This window comes from Mastigoproctus giganteus, chromosome 7, assembly GCF_048544385.1.
Source record: "Mastigoproctus giganteus isolate SK-2022 chromosome 7, ASM4854438v1, whole genome shotgun sequence".
NCBI lineage: Eukaryota > Metazoa > Arthropoda > Arachnida > Uropygi > Thelyphonidae > Mastigoproctus > Mastigoproctus giganteus.
This window is the reverse complement of record NC_143581.1, coordinates 102056181-102077260: the sequence shown is the minus strand read 5'-3', so window position 1 is coordinate 102077260 and position 21080 is coordinate 102056181. Positions and strand designations below refer to the sequence as shown.

The following is a 21080-nucleotide window of genomic DNA, read 5'->3' as shown; positions in this document are numbered from 1 at the left end:
TAGACTGAGTGTCTGATTACATACGGCATGCCCATTCCTCTCTAAGCCCCAGCATTAGTGTAAAAGGATGTAAATGTATGCCCTTATGATTTTTTTTAGCAACTCTTGCACAGCCTATGTATTTGCTAGTCTCATGCAAACCCCCCCCCCCCTAACAAACCATGCAATCCTTCACATCTTGTGCTGTCCAGGGTGGAGCAGGTCCCAAAAGAAGATCTGAAGGAATCAATTCTTCCTCTTTTTTGGAACAGACATTTAGGGAATTCTGCATCTGAAACATCATGCTTAAAAAGAGGGCTCTGTCTAACACTACTGTATTTGAATAGCAACCTAGACTGAAATAAGGAACAGAAAGTTTAGCAGATGACTATGGTGGTAAAAATTCACTGCTTTTACTTCTGAAGAAATTGAAACAACCAGAAAACTCATGCATCACAACTGCTGTATGATTCTGATAAAATTGCAGAAGCTTTAATCATTTCACCCTTAAGTTTAAGCAATGATTTGAATGTGCATCAAGTTGCTCTGCGTGAACTGCCTTAGATTTACCAATGCAATAAGCATCACAATTTTCAGCAAATTTTTAACAGCATCTGTAATTAATATCCACTATTGCTAGAGTTCATGATTTCTGGAGATAAAACCTGGTGTTTTCTCTAAACTCACAAAGAAACCACTATCTTACAATATGACTCAGTAGTTGTCATATTGCAGGATAGTGGATTCCATAATAGGTTGGACGTTGGAACTTTATTATGGTAAAAATTACTATTTATGTCAAATTCTGCCATGCATTAATTTGTTCACAACATGGAATCCTGCTTTGGAAGCTTCTCATTTGCATGTAATTTTAACTTATTTTATCGTCACTTATATCCTTTGACTTCAGCTTATTTTACTCTATGTTTTTATTGCTTGTACTTATTAACTTATTTTTATATAAATATTTTAATAACATTCAGTAAGATGTTTCAAGTAATTTTGTTCTTGATATGATCCCCAATGTAAAGGAACTTATTTTCTAATATGTGGATAACACAATTATTTCTAAAGTGAGTGTAAGTCCAAGCTCTGCCATTGGAAGAATAAACAACAGTGTCTCCAAACAATAAGGAGAGAAAATTATTAAGTCTAAGTAAGCAAAATTCTGGCTTCCTGGTACTCTGCTTTATGGTGAAAATATTTTAAGTGCAGGTAAACACCATCACATTGAGGAAGTTGCATTGTTAAGTCCCATTTGGATGAAAAGCATGAGTCAGTTGATGCTGTCCATTAAACTGAAGTTAGTTTATTTAGTCAGGGTTTACTTTAAGTGCAATTTAAGTATTATGACTTAAAATTAGTAAAGGGACAGGGTGGTAAACAAACCTGAGCATTCACATTGTGATGATTTTGTCAATATTCTTTGACAGTAGGAGGACACTAAATAAAATTTTAGTGTTTATAATTCGATTGGTTTTGAAATGTTTTCATTTAAGTGAGATATATAGGAAGCTTTCTACAGGCTCTATGCATCTTATATATTTATTAATTCAAATCTTTTTTTATGATTAATGAAAGCCTCGGATTACATAAACCTTCATTTACAATAGACCAGCATCACACTGCCAAATGTAATTAGGTTCACAAATTTTGTTGTAAAAATGGAGAAAAAAAAAATTCCCTTTTTTACAACAGTCTAACCAGTCAGGCGAAAGTAGCATGTCTGGCAAACCTGGATTTTTGTCCATAAAAACAAAAATATTTTAAGCCAGGTGTAATCATGTGTAAATTCCATATGTTCTCTGGTAGGTCTGTCTGTCTGTCATGAGTGTGGGTTGCAAAAAACTTGCAACCCTCACTCATGACCACCTAACTTGGCTAGTATGAAAAAAAAAAAACACAAACAAGATCATCACATTATATAGATGGGATTCAAAACCAGGTCTTTTCCACACAGTGCAAGAAGACGGCAATTATAATCACTTTACTACCCCAAGAGCTATCCAGGAAAACAGACTGTCAAATAGACTTTGACAATTTACAAACTGACTGAATGAGAGACATAATATAATGATGGCTCATAGCCTTAGTTGTTTTTGTGGGTTAACACATCACCACCACCAACTTTCAAGTATTACATTATTTAATCACTTTTTTTAAAAAACAGTACCAAGATAATTGCGGTAGCACTTTATATTAATTCTTCTTTGGAATACTGTTTGGTTTAACTAAAATGAATTGACTAAAAACCACTGTATCCAAGACTCCATGACCTGCTCTGGCAGCCAATCTGCACTGCTCAGAGAACTTCATATCTGACTGCATAATTACCCCAGGCCTTTTTCATTCTCCACTTCCCTGAGTGTAGTACCAGTAATACTAGTTTTGCTGCTCTAAGGAGCAGCAAAACTAGTATTACTGTCACTTGACACATGAGTGGTGACATTTGCAGTTTGCATCTGGGAACTGAGCTGGCTAGACATGGTTTCAACCACAGTCGAAATCAGAAGTGGTGAAACTATCACTACTGCCAGGTCCACTGGTGTGGGGTGGGTTGGCCTGAAAATGTGTCTGTTGGGAAGGATCAAAGCTTAGTTTTGAATGGTCGTTAAAAACCATAAGGTGGGTCTGTGTGAGTATATTATGAGACAGACAGAATTTAGTTTCTCCTTTGAAATTTTGCTTAAGTTTTATTTATTTTAAGTGTCTATTATAATGCCTACCATGTCCAATAGTTAAAAATATAAGGATCAGACATGTATATTGTAGATTTAATTTCATTATCAATGCGATATTTTTTAGATAAATGCCCATTTTTTTTTTTTTTTTTTTGATTATTCTTCCTTATAGCATTAGCAGAGGCACATGATGCAAGCCAGCAAGTTTATACAGCATCACCCAAAAAAAAAAAAAAAAAACCCCTTCCCATTTCACACATCTGGTCACTCCAAATTTATCTAAGCTATTAAATTCTACAACAGCAAATGGAAGTATGTTCCAGCAATCAACTACCCAGTGGCTAAAGGCACAAATGGGGGTTGCTATTCTCCAAGTGCAAGACTTTACATTTTTCTGCATTAAAACATAGCTGCTCCTTTTCTGAACCATTCTTGCAGCCTGTTCAAGTCATTCTGAAGAAGAGCTGCTTGGTACTGATCATTAACTACTCTACTAATCTTTACGTCGTCTGCAAATTTTAACATCAAGTCTTCTATCTCATCATCCGTATTGTTTATGAAAAGAAGAAACATCAGTGGTCCAAGAACCGAACCTTGGGGAACCACACTTCTGACTTTACATCAGTCTTAAGCATATCCATCACAACCTTCTGCCTTGTAGCCACCCATGTATGAATTTTTCTAGTAATTCTGATATGTTCCAGCTTATACAGTAACTTCTCACGAGGGACTGAGTCAAATGCCTTGCTAAAATCCAAATAAACTATGTTAAAATTGTTCCCTACATTGAGCTCATGAGTAACTGTTCAAATGGAATACTAAGTTAGTTAAACATGATTTTTCCTTTAACAAAACCCTGTTCTGTGTTATTCAGAATGTCACATCTGTCTAACTGATCTGTAGCCACCAACTTCCCCTCTTAGAATGACCTTTATGTATTTGGTAATACATTGGCACTTCTCCGATCCAAAGGAATTTCTCCCAAGTCCAAAAATGTGCTCATAATTAACTTCAATGGTTCAATAAGCTTTGGTGGCCTCCCTAAAAATTACTGAGTATATACTGTGAACTCTAGGAGTTTACTTGCTTTTATGGTCAAAAGTTTTTTGTAATAAACAGTCATTCATAATTTCAAAATCACTAATTTTAAAAGACTCACTTGCCCAGCCACTTCCTAGCATGACGGTCTTTCTTCAGTAAAGACATTCAAAGTACATGTTCAATTCATCAGCAACATCAGCTGGGTTGTCTAAGACTTTCCCCACACCCATTGAAAATGTCCAGTCTGATTTGCTTTTATCTTCCTTGTATTCACATAAATGAAAAATTTCTTGCCACCATTCTTTTGTTGCCTTAGCCAGTGCTTTCTCATTAGCATTAGCATTAGTAGAGGCATATGATGCAAGAAAGCAAGCTTATTCAGCATCAGCCAAAAAAAAAAAAAAAAAACAACCACTACTCCCATTTCACCCCTCAATTCGTTCGAAATACCTGTCCAGCTGAGCCTTAAATTTGTTTAGGCTATCAACTTCAACAACAAGCGATGGAAGTCTATTCCACAAACCAACTGCCCGCTGGCTAAAGGCGAATTTCCGCACATCTATCCGACATCCGTCCTTCCTCAATTTGAATTTATGCCCTCTCAGGTGATTATTCTGAGCAAGAGGAAGAATCCCATCGGCATTGAGCATGCTCAAGCCATTCAAAGCCTTGTACACCTCTATCAGATCACCTCGGCGATGCCTAGTCTCCAGGCTCTGTAATTTGCAAAACTTAAGCCTTTCTTCGTAAGAGCAACCCTTTGTTCCATTCACTAATCTTGTTGCCCTTCTCTGTACTCGTTCCAGCAGCTCTACATCCTTCTTGAAATGAGGCCTCCAGACCTGTATACAGTACTCAAGGTGTGGTCTGACCAATGCCTTATACAAGGGAATAATCACATCCCTGTCCCTGCTAGAAAAATTCCTGTATATCATTGACAAGACACCATGAGCTACTCTTGCAGCTCGCTTGCACTGCTCAGAGAACTTCATATCTGCCTGCACAATTACCCCCAGGTCCTTTTCTTTCTCTACCACTGTCAGCGTAGTACCACAGAGTTGATACGTTGATCTGGGGTTACTGTTTCCCATATGTAGTACTTTACATTTGTCAATGTTAAACTTCATTTGCCACCTCTCAGCCCATCTGCTCAACCTTTCCAGATCCTGTTGCAGCAGCATAGTATCAGTAGTGTCCTTAACAACCATGCCAACCTTTGTATCGTCTGCAAACTTGGACATTAAGCCTGATACACCATCATCAATATCATTTATAAATACAGAAAACAACAATGGACCCAACACTGAACCCTGAGGAACTCCACTAATAACATTAGTCCACGTTGAGCAGTGTCCATTGATTACCACTCTCTGTCTTCTGCCACTCAACCATCCCTTTATCCATAGCAGCAATTTGCCTCGAATGCCACACTTCTCCAATTTGTGCAGCAGTCTTCCATGCGCAACAGTATCAAAAGCCTTTCTAAGATCCAAATATATAATATCAAAGTTATTCCCTGCATCCAGTTCTTTTGTGACTACATCATAGTATCCAATCAAATTGGTCAGACAAGACCTGCCCTTAACAAACCCATGATGTGTCTGAGCTATAACTGAATTCTTGTCCAGATGATCCTGCAGTGCTTCTTTAACCAGTGCCTCCATTAATTTTCCTGGAACCAAAGTTAAACTAACAGGTCTATAATTACTTGTGTCAGCCTTTGATCCTCCTTTGTGAATTGGGGTTACATTTGCACATCTCCAGTCCATGGGTACCTCCCCTGAGTCCAATGAAGCTCTCATAATTATGGCTAGGGGTTTGCTGACTTCCTTTGCTGCCTCCTTTAATATAACTGGATAGATCCCATCCACCCCGGGTGCCTTTTTTATGTTTATCCTCAACAATTTCTCCTCCACTTTCCTCTCAGTTATTAGAAAATCATCTAGCTCACTGCCAATGTTTACTTCACCTACGACATTCCCCTTCCTGAATAACTCCTCACGTGTGAATTTAGATGCAAAATACTCGTTTAGATTGTTAGCCACCTGAGCTGGATCCTCAACTGTTGAACCATCAACATCCAGTGGACCAATCTGATTCATCCCTTTCCTTCTTGAGTTTAAATAAGTAAAGAACTCTTTTCTGTTTTTCTTTGCATCCTTTGCCAAGGATTTCTCATAATCTGCCTTTGCCTGCCTAATCTCCTTTGTGACTTGGTTACAGACAAACTTATATCTATCATAGGCTTCCACGTCACCCATTAATTTGTATGTATCCCATGCATTTTTCTTCTCTGCCATATGTCTCATTAGTTCATCTGACAACCATTTAGGCCTGAACCTTGAACAATATTTCTTGGTTGGTATGTAAAGCCTGGTAGCTTCCAAGATTAGTTCCTTGAATGCTTCCCATTTTGAATTTGCTGTTGGTAACATCATCAGTTGGTCCCACTGTATAGAATTTAAATACTGTCTCAGACCATCATAGTCGCCTTTACGAAAGCAAAAACCCTTCCCTTTACCTCTGATGGTAGTTACCTCCTTGAGTAAATCCCACTTCAGCACACTGTGATCACTGCCACCGAGTGGTTCATTTATCTGCAGATTCCTAATGCATGAAGAATCATTACTGATAATCAGATCAAGAGTATTACTCCCTCTAGTTGCCTCCCGAACATGCTGGTGTAGAAAACAATCATCCAATAAATCCACAAAAGCCTTGCTAGTGTGTGAGTGACCAACCCACAAATTCCAGTCGATATCTGGGAAATTAAAATCCCCCATTATAAGACTCTCTGATTTACTGGCCCATTCTATTTCCCTGTACAGTATCTTATTATACTCATCAGAGTCATTAGGCCTATAGCACACTCCTACTCTCAATTTTGATTTACCTATGCTTATGTCACACCAAACTGACTCAACACTGCACTGTCCAGCGATGTCAACTGGCTTCACTTCCTTGGATTTTATGTGTTTCTTAACTAATAGCATAACCCCTCCTCCCTTCCTATCCTGTCTATCCTTTCTGTAGACGTTGTACTCCCCAAATTCCAGTTCTGCATTCCTTATATCTGTGTGACACCACGTCTCTGATATCCCAACTATATCTGCCTTTGATGTTTTGAGTAATACCTCATATACAACCTCATATACAACCTTGGCCTCTCTAACATTATCTGTGGTTCTATTACAAATCAACTTGTAGCTGTTGTAGGTGTCAGTAATTTTCATCACTCTATAATTATTCCATGCTATCTTTTTCTGGTCTATTTTACTGATGCTCTGCATTATTCATGCATTCTTCCTGCAGCATTCTTAATGGTATGTATGCATTTATGGGTTCTGTGATTTTTGCTATAGGGGTATTCTATAATTCAGTGTATATGTCCTAAATCTGCAATCTGCCCAATTAATAGATGCCATATATAGTACCTTAAATTTCAAAGTCCCCTCTTCTGAAGTTAAAACCCAAGCCTTTACCTTTCGCTACTAGAACGTCTTTCTATATCTTCTAGCTAATGATTGCTTGATTGCTACCTGACACTGGTTCCTGTATTTTAAACCCTGTGATATCATCTGATTCATGAGTAATGATGAGGTCAAGAATATTCTCATCCCTAGTATTATCTCTGACATGATGATATAAATAATAATTGTTTGGTTTATTTAGAAAAATTTTTTCCCCAGAGTGAGTTTTCTTTCCTCTCACTTATTCCAATCAATCTGGGGCTGATTGAAGTCACCCATAAAACATTTAAGCTTGCTTGCCTGTTCTATCTGCATGTAGTGACTCCCGATATACTCTTCACCATATTCTCCTCTGTAAATTACTTCCACTCTGATTATACCTTTGCTTCTAACTACATTATGCCACACAGATTCTGTGCTGGCAGACCTATCTTCAGATTCAGCAGAAGCTCTTTTTTGTGCTCAGGCTGCGTTTGATAAGAAGCATAACACCACCACCCCATCTATCTTCCCTGTCTTTAATTCCTGTTGGCACCGTGTTTCTCTTAGCCCTACTACTTCAGCATTACTTGTACTAACCAGAAGTTTAAATTCACCCATTTTATTGACAGCACTACTGACTCTACTGTTGACACAGTGAAGACGAAGAATTCTTCTGTACTTTGCTACCCTGATACACCCTTTGTTTTTATTTTGATGTTTCCCCAGGGTCCTGAGCTGGATATCATTATTCTTCTCTCTCTCTCTCTCTCTCTCTCTCTCTCTCAGGGTAACTCAATTTTTTTTTTTTTTTTTGGCTGGTGCAGCAAAAGCATCAGGCTTCCTTTCACCATATGGCTAATAATAATCTTTCTCATCCTGCTCATTTGAACAGTTGCTAACTTTGTAACATCTTTTCAACATTAGCATATGGCAACAAACAAGAATCCTTGAAGCGAATGCAAGCATTACTTTGATCCATATTATAACATAAATACAGATCTATATCACTTTTCTCTCCCCTAACTAGCAGTTTTCCCTGAAACTTTCAGGTGTCTTCAATGGTACTGGCAAGAATCCTTCTACAACCATCTCTACAAAATAGATGCCTTCTACCTACAAGTGTGAGCCACACTGTTAAAAATTTACCCACTTTGCAGATTCCTTGAAGTTTTGAGTTAATCCACAAGTGCAGACGTATACATTCTGACCTAACTTGTGGCATTTTTTTAAGCATTGTCTGATATTTATCCAGCAGATGGTCAGGTTGTGTTTGTTTAATATTGTTAGTCCTTGCATGAATAATAATGCTGTGTTAACCCCCCCCCCTAAAAATCTGAAAATTTTTTGGCAACATCATTAATTGTTGCTTCCAGAAAACACCCTAGTTCTGATTCACCTATTTTTTTACAAAAAAAATATTTCCCTGTTCCTTGAGAGTAGTCTCCCAGTAAAACTATATCCTTCAAGCAGAGGCAGTATGCACTCGATTATTCCTGTCTGCAACCCGAATCGGGAGAGGAGGGGGTATCACTTGACAGGTCGTGAGGTACTTGAGTCCCTGAATAGCTTCCAGTTACATTTGTTTCTAGGATTCATTTCTTCAGTGACTCAAATTCTTCTTTTTATGCACCAAGTCCTAATTTGAGATTGGTAGACTCCTTACATTGGGTGCAAAGAAAAGAATTGTCAGTTGAGCTAGGTTTGTTTACTACCAACCTTAGAATACATGACATAGGCTATACAAATGACAAACAAATGATCTGCACCAGAAATGCCCTCAGGCATTTCCACCTGGGTCATTGATATCCTTGGACTTTGTATCGTATGTGGTACTTGTAGCAACCATTGTTTAGATAAAATTTGAACATTAGAATGATTACAAAATTTTAATTTACAATGTATTACAGAAGTTAAATTACCAAAATATTACAGAAATGAAACTGTTGACAAAATTTTAACTGCTAGAGAAATTAGATTTAATTTACTGAAAGAAAATTACAAAGCTCCCGCTAAAATATTGATAACAAAGTCTGAAAATTAAACTGTACCTATTCAAATACTTCAGAAAATTAAAGTTTCCAATAAATTTACAGGATTTAAATTAAACTATTACAGAAATTGAACTGTTAACACAACTTTAACCATTAGACAAGTTAATGTTATGCTACTGAGTAGAAGTTAAAGTTCCTGGGAAAATACTGATAAGAAATATTGAATACTAAACTGTAGCTTTATAAATACTTAACTAAATACAAAAATAAATCAACCTACATTACTGTATGAATTAAAACTACGGAAGAGCATCAGTTATCCAGAATAATTGATGTCAGACAAATAGCCTCTTCCAGATAGCCAAATTTTCCAGATAATCGAATGTAAGATTAAATAAATTTAATTTTATCGTAAGGCAAGATTAAAAATTTAATCCTACCTTATGATTAAATTAAATAATTAAGATTAATTAAATAAAAAAATTATAAACCAATCTTGGAAAACAGAAACATCCATCCATAAATTTTTGTGATTTTTAAACAAAACAGGAAAATATAAAGATTTTTAAATGCCTCTGTTTTTTCGACTTACTGATAACGAACATGGACAACCCAGGGGCTCACATCTGGTGAGTATGGGCTTGGCACACCCAGGGTCCTGAGCTGGATATCATCATTCTTCCCTTTCTTGATGATTCCCTTCTACTTTTGCCTCTCTCTCTCTCTCTCTCTCTCTCTCTCTCTCTCTCTCTCTCTCTCTCTCTCTCTCTCTCTCTCTCTCCTCTCTATCTCTCTCTCTCAGGGTAACTTGGGGAATTTTTTTTTTTTGGCTGGTGCAGCATAAGGCTCAGGCTACCTTGCACCATATAGCTCATAATAATAATAACTTCCATACATCTATTCTACAACTATCTTTGCTCAACTTGAATCTATGACCCCTCAGGTTCTTAATCTGAGCAAGTGGAAGAATCCCACCAAAAGGTGGGATTCTACGCCTCAATCAGATCACTTTGCAGGTGCCTAGCCTCCAAATGCTGCATTTGCAGGACTTACCCCTTTCTTCATAAGAGCACACCTTTGTTCCTCTCACTAATCTTGTTGCCCTCCTCTGTACTCGTTCTAGTGACTCTACATCCTTCCTAAAATAAGGCCTCCAGACCTGTATGCAGTATTCAAGGTGTGGTCTGACCATTGCATTATACAAGGAGATAATCACTTTCTTATCCTTGCTAGCAAAATTCCTATATATCGTTAACAAGACTCCATGACCTACTCTGGCAGCCAATTTGCACTGCTCAGAGAACTTCATATCTCACTGCACAATTACCCCAGGTCTTTTTCATTCTCCACTTCCCTGAGTGTAGTACCACACAGTTGATACGTTTCTTTCGGGTGACTGCTACCAATATGCAGTACTTTGCATTTGCCAAGGTTAAACTTCAGTTACCACTTCTCACCCCATCTGCCTAACTTTTCTAGATCCTGTTGCAGTAGCACACTGTCTTTACTGTCATTAACAAGCCTGCCAACCTTTGAATCATCTGCAAACTTGGACATTAAGCCTAATATACCCTTATTGATATCACTGATATATACACAAAACAACAATAAAGCCAGCACCGAACCCTGGGGGACTCCACTTATAAAATTAGTCCACGAAGAGCAGTGTCCATTGATTACCACTCTCAGTCTTCTCCCACTCAACCATCCCTTTATCCATAGCAGCAATTTCCTCCAATGCCACATTGCTCCAATTTATGTAGCAGTCTTCCATGTGCAACAGTATCAAAGGCCTTTCTAAGATCCAAATATATGATATCAATTATTTTTTGCATCTAGTTCCTTCGTGACCACATCGTGTTATCCAATCAAATTGGTCAGACAAGACCTACCCTTAACAAACCCATGCTGTGTCTGAACCATTACTGCAATCTTGTCTAGATGATCCTGCAATGCTTCTTTAACCATTGACTCCATTATTTTCCCCGGAATAGAAGTTAAACTAAAAGGTCTATAATTATTTGTGTCACCTTTTGAACCCCCTTTGTAAATTTGGGATACACTTGAACATCTCCAGTCCATGGGGACCTCGTTTGAATCTAAGGATGCTCTCATAATTACGTCTAAGGGTTTGCTTACTTCCTTCGCTGCCTCCTTCAATATAACTGGGTAAGTTCCATCCATCCCCAGGCACTTTATGTTTAATTTCAATAATTTCTCCTCCACTTTGCTCTCCATTTTTACAAAATCATTTAGCTCCCTCTTAGAGTTCATTATACTTCTGTCTTCCTCTTCCTTACAGAATTCCTCATGTGTGAATGTAGATGTAAAATACTCATTCAGTTTGTCAGCTATCTGAGCAGAATTATCAACAGTCGAATCATCAATATCAAGTGAACCAATCTGATTCATCCCCTTCCTTTTAGTGTTTACATAAGTAAAGAAGTCTTTGTTGTTTTTTTTGCCAAGGATTTCTCGTAATCAGCCTTCACTTACCTATCCTCCTTTATGACTTGATTACAGACTAGCTTATATCTACCATAGGCTTCTGATATCCATTTGGGCCTAAACCAAGAACAGTATTTCTTAGTTGGAACAAAAAACCTAGTAGCTTCCAAGATTACTTCCTTGAATGCTACCCATTTAGAATTTGCTCTCGGTAACTTCATCAGTTGGTCCTGCTGTATAGAATTTAAAAAATCTCTGAGACCACTGTAGTCACTAATCACTTGGAGCTCTTTGACTTCCTCTCTTTGCAACTTGACTTTCTCCAGTCCAACTTTCCTAACAATAGGCCCAGTGAGGTAATTTTCCTTGGTGATTTTAATGTTCACAACTCCAGCTGGCTTCCATTTTCTAGTCACACCAACCCAGCAGGTCGAGATGCTGAGGCTTTTGCAATTACTAATGACCTAGCACAAATTGTTCATGGTCCTTGAGGTTGTCACAGACATTCTCTAAGATATGCCAGACAAGCTGTACTTGCTACCTGGGAGTCTAAAACGCTGATGGAACTGATATTCAGGTGACACTCAAGTCAAGTGGACCCAATTTCGGCGAAGTCCGGACGGTCTGTGACAGCCAAATCTTCTGCTTGCACCTTCACGATGGTGGGACAGTTAGTAATCTCCATGCACAAGTACATGGTGGTTAACCACCCAGGTGTGAACCAACATAAGCAGGGGTCGAGGTGTGGCGCCCACACCACATGGAGGAACGCCGCCCCTCTATGTTACCAGGCAGTACTAGGTGGAAGATGACTCTCATCAACCGGTGCAATCCACCACTTTGCTTATTGGAGGCTTGAAGTGATGGAACCCATGTTTAGTCTCTAGAGCTAAGTTCCGGTCAACCCTTCCCCATCTCTTCTATCATGCAGTATGATTGATGACTTTTGAGGTTATGATGAATGTCGTGGCGAGATTGATTGATTGATTTGATAGTTGTTGGTGCATCGGCTTCTGTGGCCATATTGCACCTCCCAAGGTTTTTGCAGTACTTTGATCCAAGCCCGAGGCGGGAATCGAACCCGCGACCTTTGGGTTGCCGGGCAGGTACCTTACCCACTCGGCTAGCCCGGTCGGCGTCGGCGTGGCGAGATCCAATATTCCTTACATTTCGAGGGTACAGCTCTAAAACGGTATTTGCAGCCCGGCCGCTAGTTAGTACACTGGACCGAACCTATTGGTAACTCTCTAGGAGGCTTCCGAATCAGCTAGTGTATAATCTTGCTACCTCTACTCTGCCTAATAGTGACTGGAGGGAGTCCGACTAGTGTGTATGCAGGGAGCACTGTCGAGGCCACGTTGTGTCAAGGATCTGGGTATATTCTTACCACGTGTATGGCATATCCAAAAATTTCATTACTTCATACAGCATGTCCCACCCACTTTTTCTTACTATTGAATACACCATGAATTGTCAAACTAATAGAGCAAGCTTATCTGCAAAAAGATCTAAACCTCCCAAGCACTTCCTAATTCATTTCACAAATATACGTGGCCTCAACTCTAATCTCAACGATGTCCATTTCCACTTGCAGTCTGCCAAACCCCATGTGCTTTTTCTGACAGAATCTCAGTCATCGGTTGATTCAACTACTGCTCATCTCAGATGCCCAAATTATTCGCTGAATGATTCCTTTCGCCTCAAAGGTGGTACTTGTGCATATGTCTGTTCTGATATTCCCTGTCAGCGACTTGGCAATTTGGAATCTCCTCTCTTTGATCTTCTCTGGCTTAAAATCTCTCTACCTCATTGTGTCAAATTCATCTGTTGTCTCTACCGTTCTCCCAACTCCACTAATCACTTGGAGCTCTTTGACTTCCTCTCTTTGCAACTTGACTTTCTCCAGTCAAACTTTCCTAACAGTGAGGTTATTTTCCTTGATGATTTTAATGTTCACAACTCCAGCTGGCTTCTGTTTTCTAGTCACACCGACCCAGCAGGTCGAGATGCTGAGGCTTTTGCAATTACTAATGACCTAGCACAATTGTTCATTTACCTACAAGAATACCGGACAATCCTAATCACACAGCCAATACGCTTGATCTTTTTCTCACAAACAACCCTTCTAAGTACACGGTCGAAGTGAAAGGTCCTTTAGGCACTTCAGATCACAACTTGGTGATTGTCTCTTCTCCAATGGAACCTTTATCTCATGGCTATTCCCAACCTCGTGTTGTTTGGCATTTCAAGAATGCAAAATGTGATGACCTGCGAGACTTCTTTTCTTCTTTTCCTTGGTCAGATTACTGTTTCAGAACTTCTTATGTCAATGTTTGCTCAGATCGTGTCAGTGAAATTATTCTTAGCAGGAATGGAATCCTTTATCCCACACTCCACTTCAAAATCTCATCCTTTATCTAAACCTTGGTTTTCCAATAAATGTGCTAAGGCTGTTCAATAGAACAATGTTGCATATCGTAATTGGCTTGTTTCTAATTCTTCAGTTTCACTTTCTGCCTACACCAAAGCTCGCAACAATTGTAAAGCAGATATTAATCAGTCCAAATTAGAGTTTGAACAGGCTAAGAGTAGAAAACTTGCTTCTTGCCCTAATGGTAGCCGAGCATTCTGGTCTCTTGCCAAAGCTATTGGCCGCAACTTTTGCCTCTCTCTGCTCCCACCTCTGTCCAAACCAGATGGTTCTGTTGTCACTTCAGCCGAGGATAAAGCCGACCTCCTAGCATCCCATTTTTCTTCCAGCTCATGCATTAATGATCTTGGCAAAACACCTCCCACTATTCCCAACATGCTCCATTCAATGCCTCCTGTGGTCTTCCATCAAAAGGATATCATAAGGATTTTGATGAATCTTGATGCTAAGAAAGCTTCAGGTCCTGATGGTATTTGTCCACTTGTTCTCAAAACCTGTGCTCCCGAACTTACTCCTATCCTTTGTCGCCTTTTTTCACTTTCTTATTCCAAAGGTGTTTTTCCTTCTGCTTGGAAATTTGCTCATATCCAGCTAGTTCCTAAAAAGGGTGACAAATCCCTCCCATCCAATTATCGTCCCATTGCAATTACTTCTACTCTTTCTAAAGTAATGGAGAAATCAATTAACCGCCAACTCTTAAACTACCTAGAAACCTTCCGTCTGATCAACAATCGCCAATATGGATTCCATCAGTGTTGATCCACTGGTGATATTCTGGCTTATGTTATCCATTTATGGACTAATTCAATGGAAAGGTTCAGTGAAACACAAGTAGTTGCTCTTGACATCTCAAAGGCTTTTGATCGTGTTTAGCATAAAGGTCTTCTAAACAAGCTTCCATTTTATGGTTTGCCAATTGTTTTTAGTAATTGGTTATCCAGTTTTCTCTCTGATCGCTCACTGAGGGTGATGGTAGATGGCTCTCTGTCTTCTAACTTCTCCACTAATGCCGGTGTCCCCAAGGTTCAGTTCTTTCCCCTGCTCTTTTCCTCTTGTATATTAATGACCTTCTTCCATTGACTGGAAATCCTATCCATAGTTTTGCCGATGATAGCACATTGCATTCCACTTTCCATTTTGAGAAACCTTGTCCTGCTCAATCAGCTTCAACTTCTCGAAAATCTGCTACCAATTCCTTAAATGCCGATCTTCAGGTAATTCTCCAGTGGGGCAAAGACAACTTAGTTGATTTCAACTCTTCTAAAACTCAGTCTTGTCTTATATCTCGCAAAAAGGATTCTTCTGCTCCTATGGTTACCTTTAGTGATACTCCGATTTCTAGGCAAAATGATATATCTCTTTTGGGGATTACCCTGACTTCTAATCTCTCTTGGCACAAGCATATTACAAATATTGCTTCCTCTGCATCTGATAAACTTGGTTTTCTCTTTCGCTCTTGGCGTTACTTTACTTCCAAACAGCTGCTCACTCTGTAAAAATTGCAAATCCGCTCTGCCATGGAATACTGTTCCCACATCTGGGGTGGTGCCCCCAAAATCTCTATCAGGCTTCTTGATTCCATTCAGAAGAGGGCAGTTAGGTTAATTAATGATTCATCTCTAACAGAGTCTCTCCACTCGCTTTCTCATAGACGTACTGTTTCTGCTGCATGCCTCGTTTACAGATACTTCCATGGGCACTGTTCTTCTGAATTGGCTTCTATAATTCCCGCTCTCTCTTTCAAAACGGTCCGTACATGTGCTGCCACCAGCCAACATCCATTTACTGTCCAACTTCAAACCCACAGAACCAACTTTTCATCTTCCTCATTTATTCATTCAACTGCCGTTTTCTGGAACAACCTTCCTTCATACGTATTTCCTGAAAATTACAATCTACAGAAGTTCAAGTCCAATGTCAACAAATATTTTCTTTCGTCTTCTCAAGCACGGTACTAAGAACTATAGGTTCTAATACCTCTCGTGTTTGGGGTTCACATAAAAAAAAAAAAAAAAAAAAAAAAAAAAAAAAAATCTGCAAATTCTTAATGCATGAAGAATCACTGCTGATAATCAGATGAAGAGTATTACTCCCTCTGGTTGCCCCCTCGAACATGTTGCTGTAGAAAACAATCTTTCAATAAATCCACAAAAGTCTTGCTGGCAGGTGAGTGGCCAATCCACAAGTTTCAGTTAATATCTGGAAAGTTAAAATCCCTCATTATAAGAAACTCTGATTTATGGGTTCACTATTTCTCTGCACAACTGTTCATTGTACTCATCAGAGTCATTAGGCCTATAACACACTTCTACTTTCATTTTTCTTTTCTCAGTGCTTATGTCACACCAAACCTACTCAACATTGCACTGTCCACCAATGTAAATTGAATGCACTTGCTTAGATTATATGTTTCTTAAAAATATTAAAAAAAATTAAAAATTATAAAAGCATTTGTGAACAGGCCTTTTACTGAATGAGAAAAAAAAATTAAATGTTCTATTTTATCAATAAGTATAAAATCCTTCTACTGCTTAAAACGTTTATGAACCTTTTTAACCAAGCAGATGCATTAATGAGAATGTAATTCAAAATATTTTGCCTAAGTCAGCATGATGTCATGAAAAACAGGGCTGACAACTTCACTTCCACATATGCTACACGTCACAAACCGACGGATTATCTCATCTGATGGCAAGTATTTCGGCAACAGTTTGGGGGTTTCATGGATAGGAAACCAGTTGTAGAGAATTGCATCTGTTGCGAAACAACCTCAAGTATGAGCAGCCTCATCAGTCCATAGGAAATTGATGAGGAAACTGGGATTTTCATCTACTTTGGCTAATAGAAAATTACAAAAATCCAAGTGTTTTGCATAATCACCTTTATGCAAACCTAGTTCTAAAAACAAACGATTCGGATGTAGTTAGTTTTTTTTGAAGGATCCTCGAAATCTGTGTGTTCTTGATACCACATGCAGAAGAAGCTTCCAGTGCACTACTAATTGGATACAAAAGGAAGCGGGTCACAACATCATCTTCATGAACATATTCCAAATTCTTTTCACATTTGAATCTTTTTTTTTTTTTTTTTTTTTTTTTATGCACACTTCCAGTTATAGCATAACATGATTCCAACACACTGATTGTGGGATGTGATACTTGCAGCCTCTGAGGATGCCTCTCGTAAATAATTTTTCTGTTGCTCAGTATTTCGCCTGCATTCTCCAAACAATAATACCATCTTTCATTTTTGGATAAGACGTTGTCATAAAATTTTACACATGAATAAAGACCAATAAGTTGTACTTCTAATGAATTTCATTTTGCTCTTCATTATGTGTACGCAGCTCGAAAAATACATTTAATGAAGAGCACAATACCACACGGCACTGTGCTCTTCATTAAGACTAATCTGCCAAAAGGCAATGTAATTCTGGATTTTGATACACAAATTGAAAGGTCAATTCATGTCCATATTTGCATAAAATTCTGTACTTTAGGGTATGTTATTCCTCGTGGATTAATGAGAACATGGCAATTCATGGGTGGTTGAAATCGACAACCCTTATATTTAAATCAAACTGCACTGCCGATCATTTAAATTATTAATGGATGTGCCATTTTTTCTATAAACACTGAATACTGTTGTAAATTATTTGTGTGGTGCGTACTGTTCTTTTGTTATCAGATTAAAATTATTTTATTCTGCTAGTGTTTTTATTACTTATGTTGCTATCTTTCATTTGTGGAAATAATAGTAGAAGCCATACAATATTTCTGAATTACTGATAACTGATCTTTGAAACAAATGGCCAAAACTGTGAAGTTAAGCACTGAAATATCCACTCATGTTTCATTTATCCTTTTTTTGTTTATTTCCTGAGTGTGATTTTATTATTGCATTTTTTCCCCCCTTAAATTTCTATTTCATGAAATTGCTGCTTTCCATCACAGATTTTTATTTTTTAATTAATTCTTTTGAATGTTATTTTGTCATTATTTGAAGAAGATGCGACCCATAACTGCCCTTGTACAGATGGCTGTTCAACACAGCTAAATAAGCCAATCAGAAAGTGACCATCACACGACAACCATCTTGTCATGTGATGGTCACATTTTCTGTTTGTTTGTGTTTGTTCAAATAAAGTTGGACAAATGACATTTGTCCAACTTTAGACATTTGTACAAATGACATTTAACCATAGTGCTCAAATCTTAAAATTCTCATTGAAAACAAAACGCATGTACAGTATCTGAAAAAAACTACTTAAAAATAATTATTACCTATTTAAAGGCAAAGCTCCTTGATGGGTATCCAGTAAGGTATGTACACGAGGTGCTAGAGCTTTCAAAGAAATACACACATCTGGCAATGGATATACACTGTCTTGTTCTGCCCAACCCTGAGATTCTGATATGTGAAAGTGCCGTTCACAGTACGGCTTTTCCAAAATTTGTTGAACCTCCTAGGAAATGCATATAAAGCAAATATATAATAAATCAGCATTTAATTTATAAGTGGGATAAGTATTAAATAATTGAAAATGAACATTTTCACTTACAAATCATATTTTTGCATCTTAGTGGGAAAATATCTACTAACATATACCTAGAAATGCCAGCAGTTAACAAGAAGTAATGTGAAACTGCACAGGTTCAGTGAAGGATGACACTCATAAGAGGGGAAAAAAAAGTATGTATACCAATACTGGAACACAGTTCTAAGGGCAAAGCGGTCTGAGTCTGAGGAGGACAGGCAGTGGATATAAACCTGCAACATCTCTAATTTCTAAGCATACCTCTAATGCTTATGAAAGATAATTTACATTACCAAAAAATAAAGTTTCAGCCGAATGGCTGAATAATGGGAATTCAGTTCTCTGTTTCACCAATACTCAAGTGGTGCTTATGAAATGCTGCAGTGCATGGGCTTTCTCATCTGTAATTATCACCATGGATAAAATACAAAAGTAAGCAGTAAATGTTGGTTGCTTTCTAAGTACCTCAGATTACCCATGATGAATTCTCTATGTCTTTGATATTTTTAACCTTATGTCTATTGGCATTACTGGTGCAAAATGAAATGAACTGCATAATTTCTATTTCTCTTTTGCTTGATTGGGCTACTGTTTCAAATCTCCTGTTAACTAATATTTAATCAGATTGTGACAGCAAAATTACTCATGGATGAGTGAAATCGTCAATACCTGATTCCCCTCAAAAATCTTTGCAATGAGGTGTCCTTTAACTAAATTTGGTTTTCCAATTAATATGCTAAAGCAGCCCAAGTGAATAATACAGCACATAACAATATGCTTATATCTAAACTTCCAGCTTCATTTACTACCCAATAAACTCATAACTAATATGCAAAAAAGTAATTAATAAATCCAAACTCTTCTTCGAAAAGGCTAAGGGCAGGAAATTTTTTTCTTGTCCAATTGGTAGCTGAGTCTGCTGCTAGCCTCTTGCCAAAGCTATTGGCCACAACTTCTTTCCATACTTCTAGCTCTTTTTATATTCTGATGGTTCTGCGGCACACTCATCTAAAGATATCGCTGACTTGTTAACATCCTAATTTAACTCTCACATCAATGAGCTTGGTAAATCTACTCCTTTCACTGTTTCCCTTGGTCTTTGTAAGAGAGTCATTAAAAAAATCCTGAACAATGGTTCAAAAAAATTTCCAGTCCCAATGGCATCTATCCAAATGTTCTCCACCTGTGCTTCAATGATTACTCTTATTTTATGGAGATCACTGAAGCACTTCGGAAAAAGTTGAACTTTCCTCAACGTTTTCCAAAATTATGGAGAAATCCATTATCTGCCAAGATGATGGATTTCACTATTAATTAATTAAAATTGCAATGAGAATTAATTGTTACTTAATTAACATTGCAAACAGGGATTACATCAGTGTGTGATCTACAAGGGATTAATTTGGTTTTTGTTGCTGATCTGTCAAGAAATTTGATGGAATTACCTAATGTGCTTGAACTCTTTCTCCACCGCCCCAATTTCATTGTTCAGTGTAACAGTTCTAAACTAGCTTCAGCATTACGGTCTGCCTTCTGTTACTGCATATGGATGGCCAATTTTCTGAGACTGCTCGCTGTGTGATTTTTTATGCTCTCAAAATTCTTCATGTAATGCCAGAGTTCCTCAAGATTCTGTTCTTTTCTCTACTTTTTTCCTGCTGTATATTAATGATAGCCTCCAAAAGAAATCCTGTCCACAGTTTTGTTGCTGATATTACACTACATTCAAATAAATCTGGGTCTACAAAAGAGCAAGTTATAGAATATCCAATGCCTAATTTTTAAATGGTTGATCACGAGTTTGTTCTCTAGTAGAGAAAAGAAAACCTAGTTAACTTTAACTTTTCTAAAACTGGGGATCCTGTTCATATTTCATGAAAAACAGAGACCCCCACAATCATCTTCAATGATACATAAGTATTGGGAGATCAAAATTGAGAGTAGGAGTGTGTGACAGGGAAATAGAGTGGGTCAGTAATTCGGAGAGCCTTATAATGGGGGATTTTAATTTCCTAGATATTGACTGGAATTTGTGGGTTGGTCACACCACACTAGCAAGGTTTTTGTGGATTTATTGGATGATTGTTTTCTACATCAGCATGTTCTGGAGGCAACTAGAGGGAGTAATACTCTTGATCTGATTATCAGTAGTGATTCCTCATGCATTAAGAATCTGCAGATCAAAGGAACCACTAGGTGGCAGTGATCACAGTGTGCTGAAGTGGGATTTACTCAAAGAGGTAACTACCATCAGGGGTAAAGAGAAGGGTTTTTGCTTTCATAAAGGTGACTAAGGTGGTCTGAGACACCTTTATGAAACAAGCAAATTCAAAATGGGAAGCATTCAAAGAATTTATCTTGGAAGCTACTAGGCTTTACATACCAACTAAGAAATATTGTTCAAGGTTTAGGCCTAAATGGATGTCAGATGAACTAATGGGACATGTGGCAGAGAAGAAAAATGCACGGGATACATATAAATTAATGGGTGACATGGAAGAATAAGATAGATATAAGCTG

General features: G+C 38.0%; 1 protein-coding gene across 5 annotated transcripts in view; it reads right to left on the bottom strand.

Annotated features, from left to right (window-relative positions):
- Nucleotides 1-21080, bottom strand: part of Marf1 (meiosis regulator and mRNA stability factor 1-like protein) — a 1146796-nt gene that overhangs the window by 542876 nt on the left and 582840 nt on the right. For all 5 annotated transcript variants that reach the window (XM_090377798.1, XM_090377799.1, XM_090377800.1 and 2 more), the window contains one exon: nucleotides 18307-18488. In XM_090377798.1, coding sequence (XP_090233924.1) covers nucleotides 18307-18488 — 182 coding nt within the window. The remainder of the gene's footprint in view (nucleotides 1-18306; nucleotides 18489-21080) is intronic.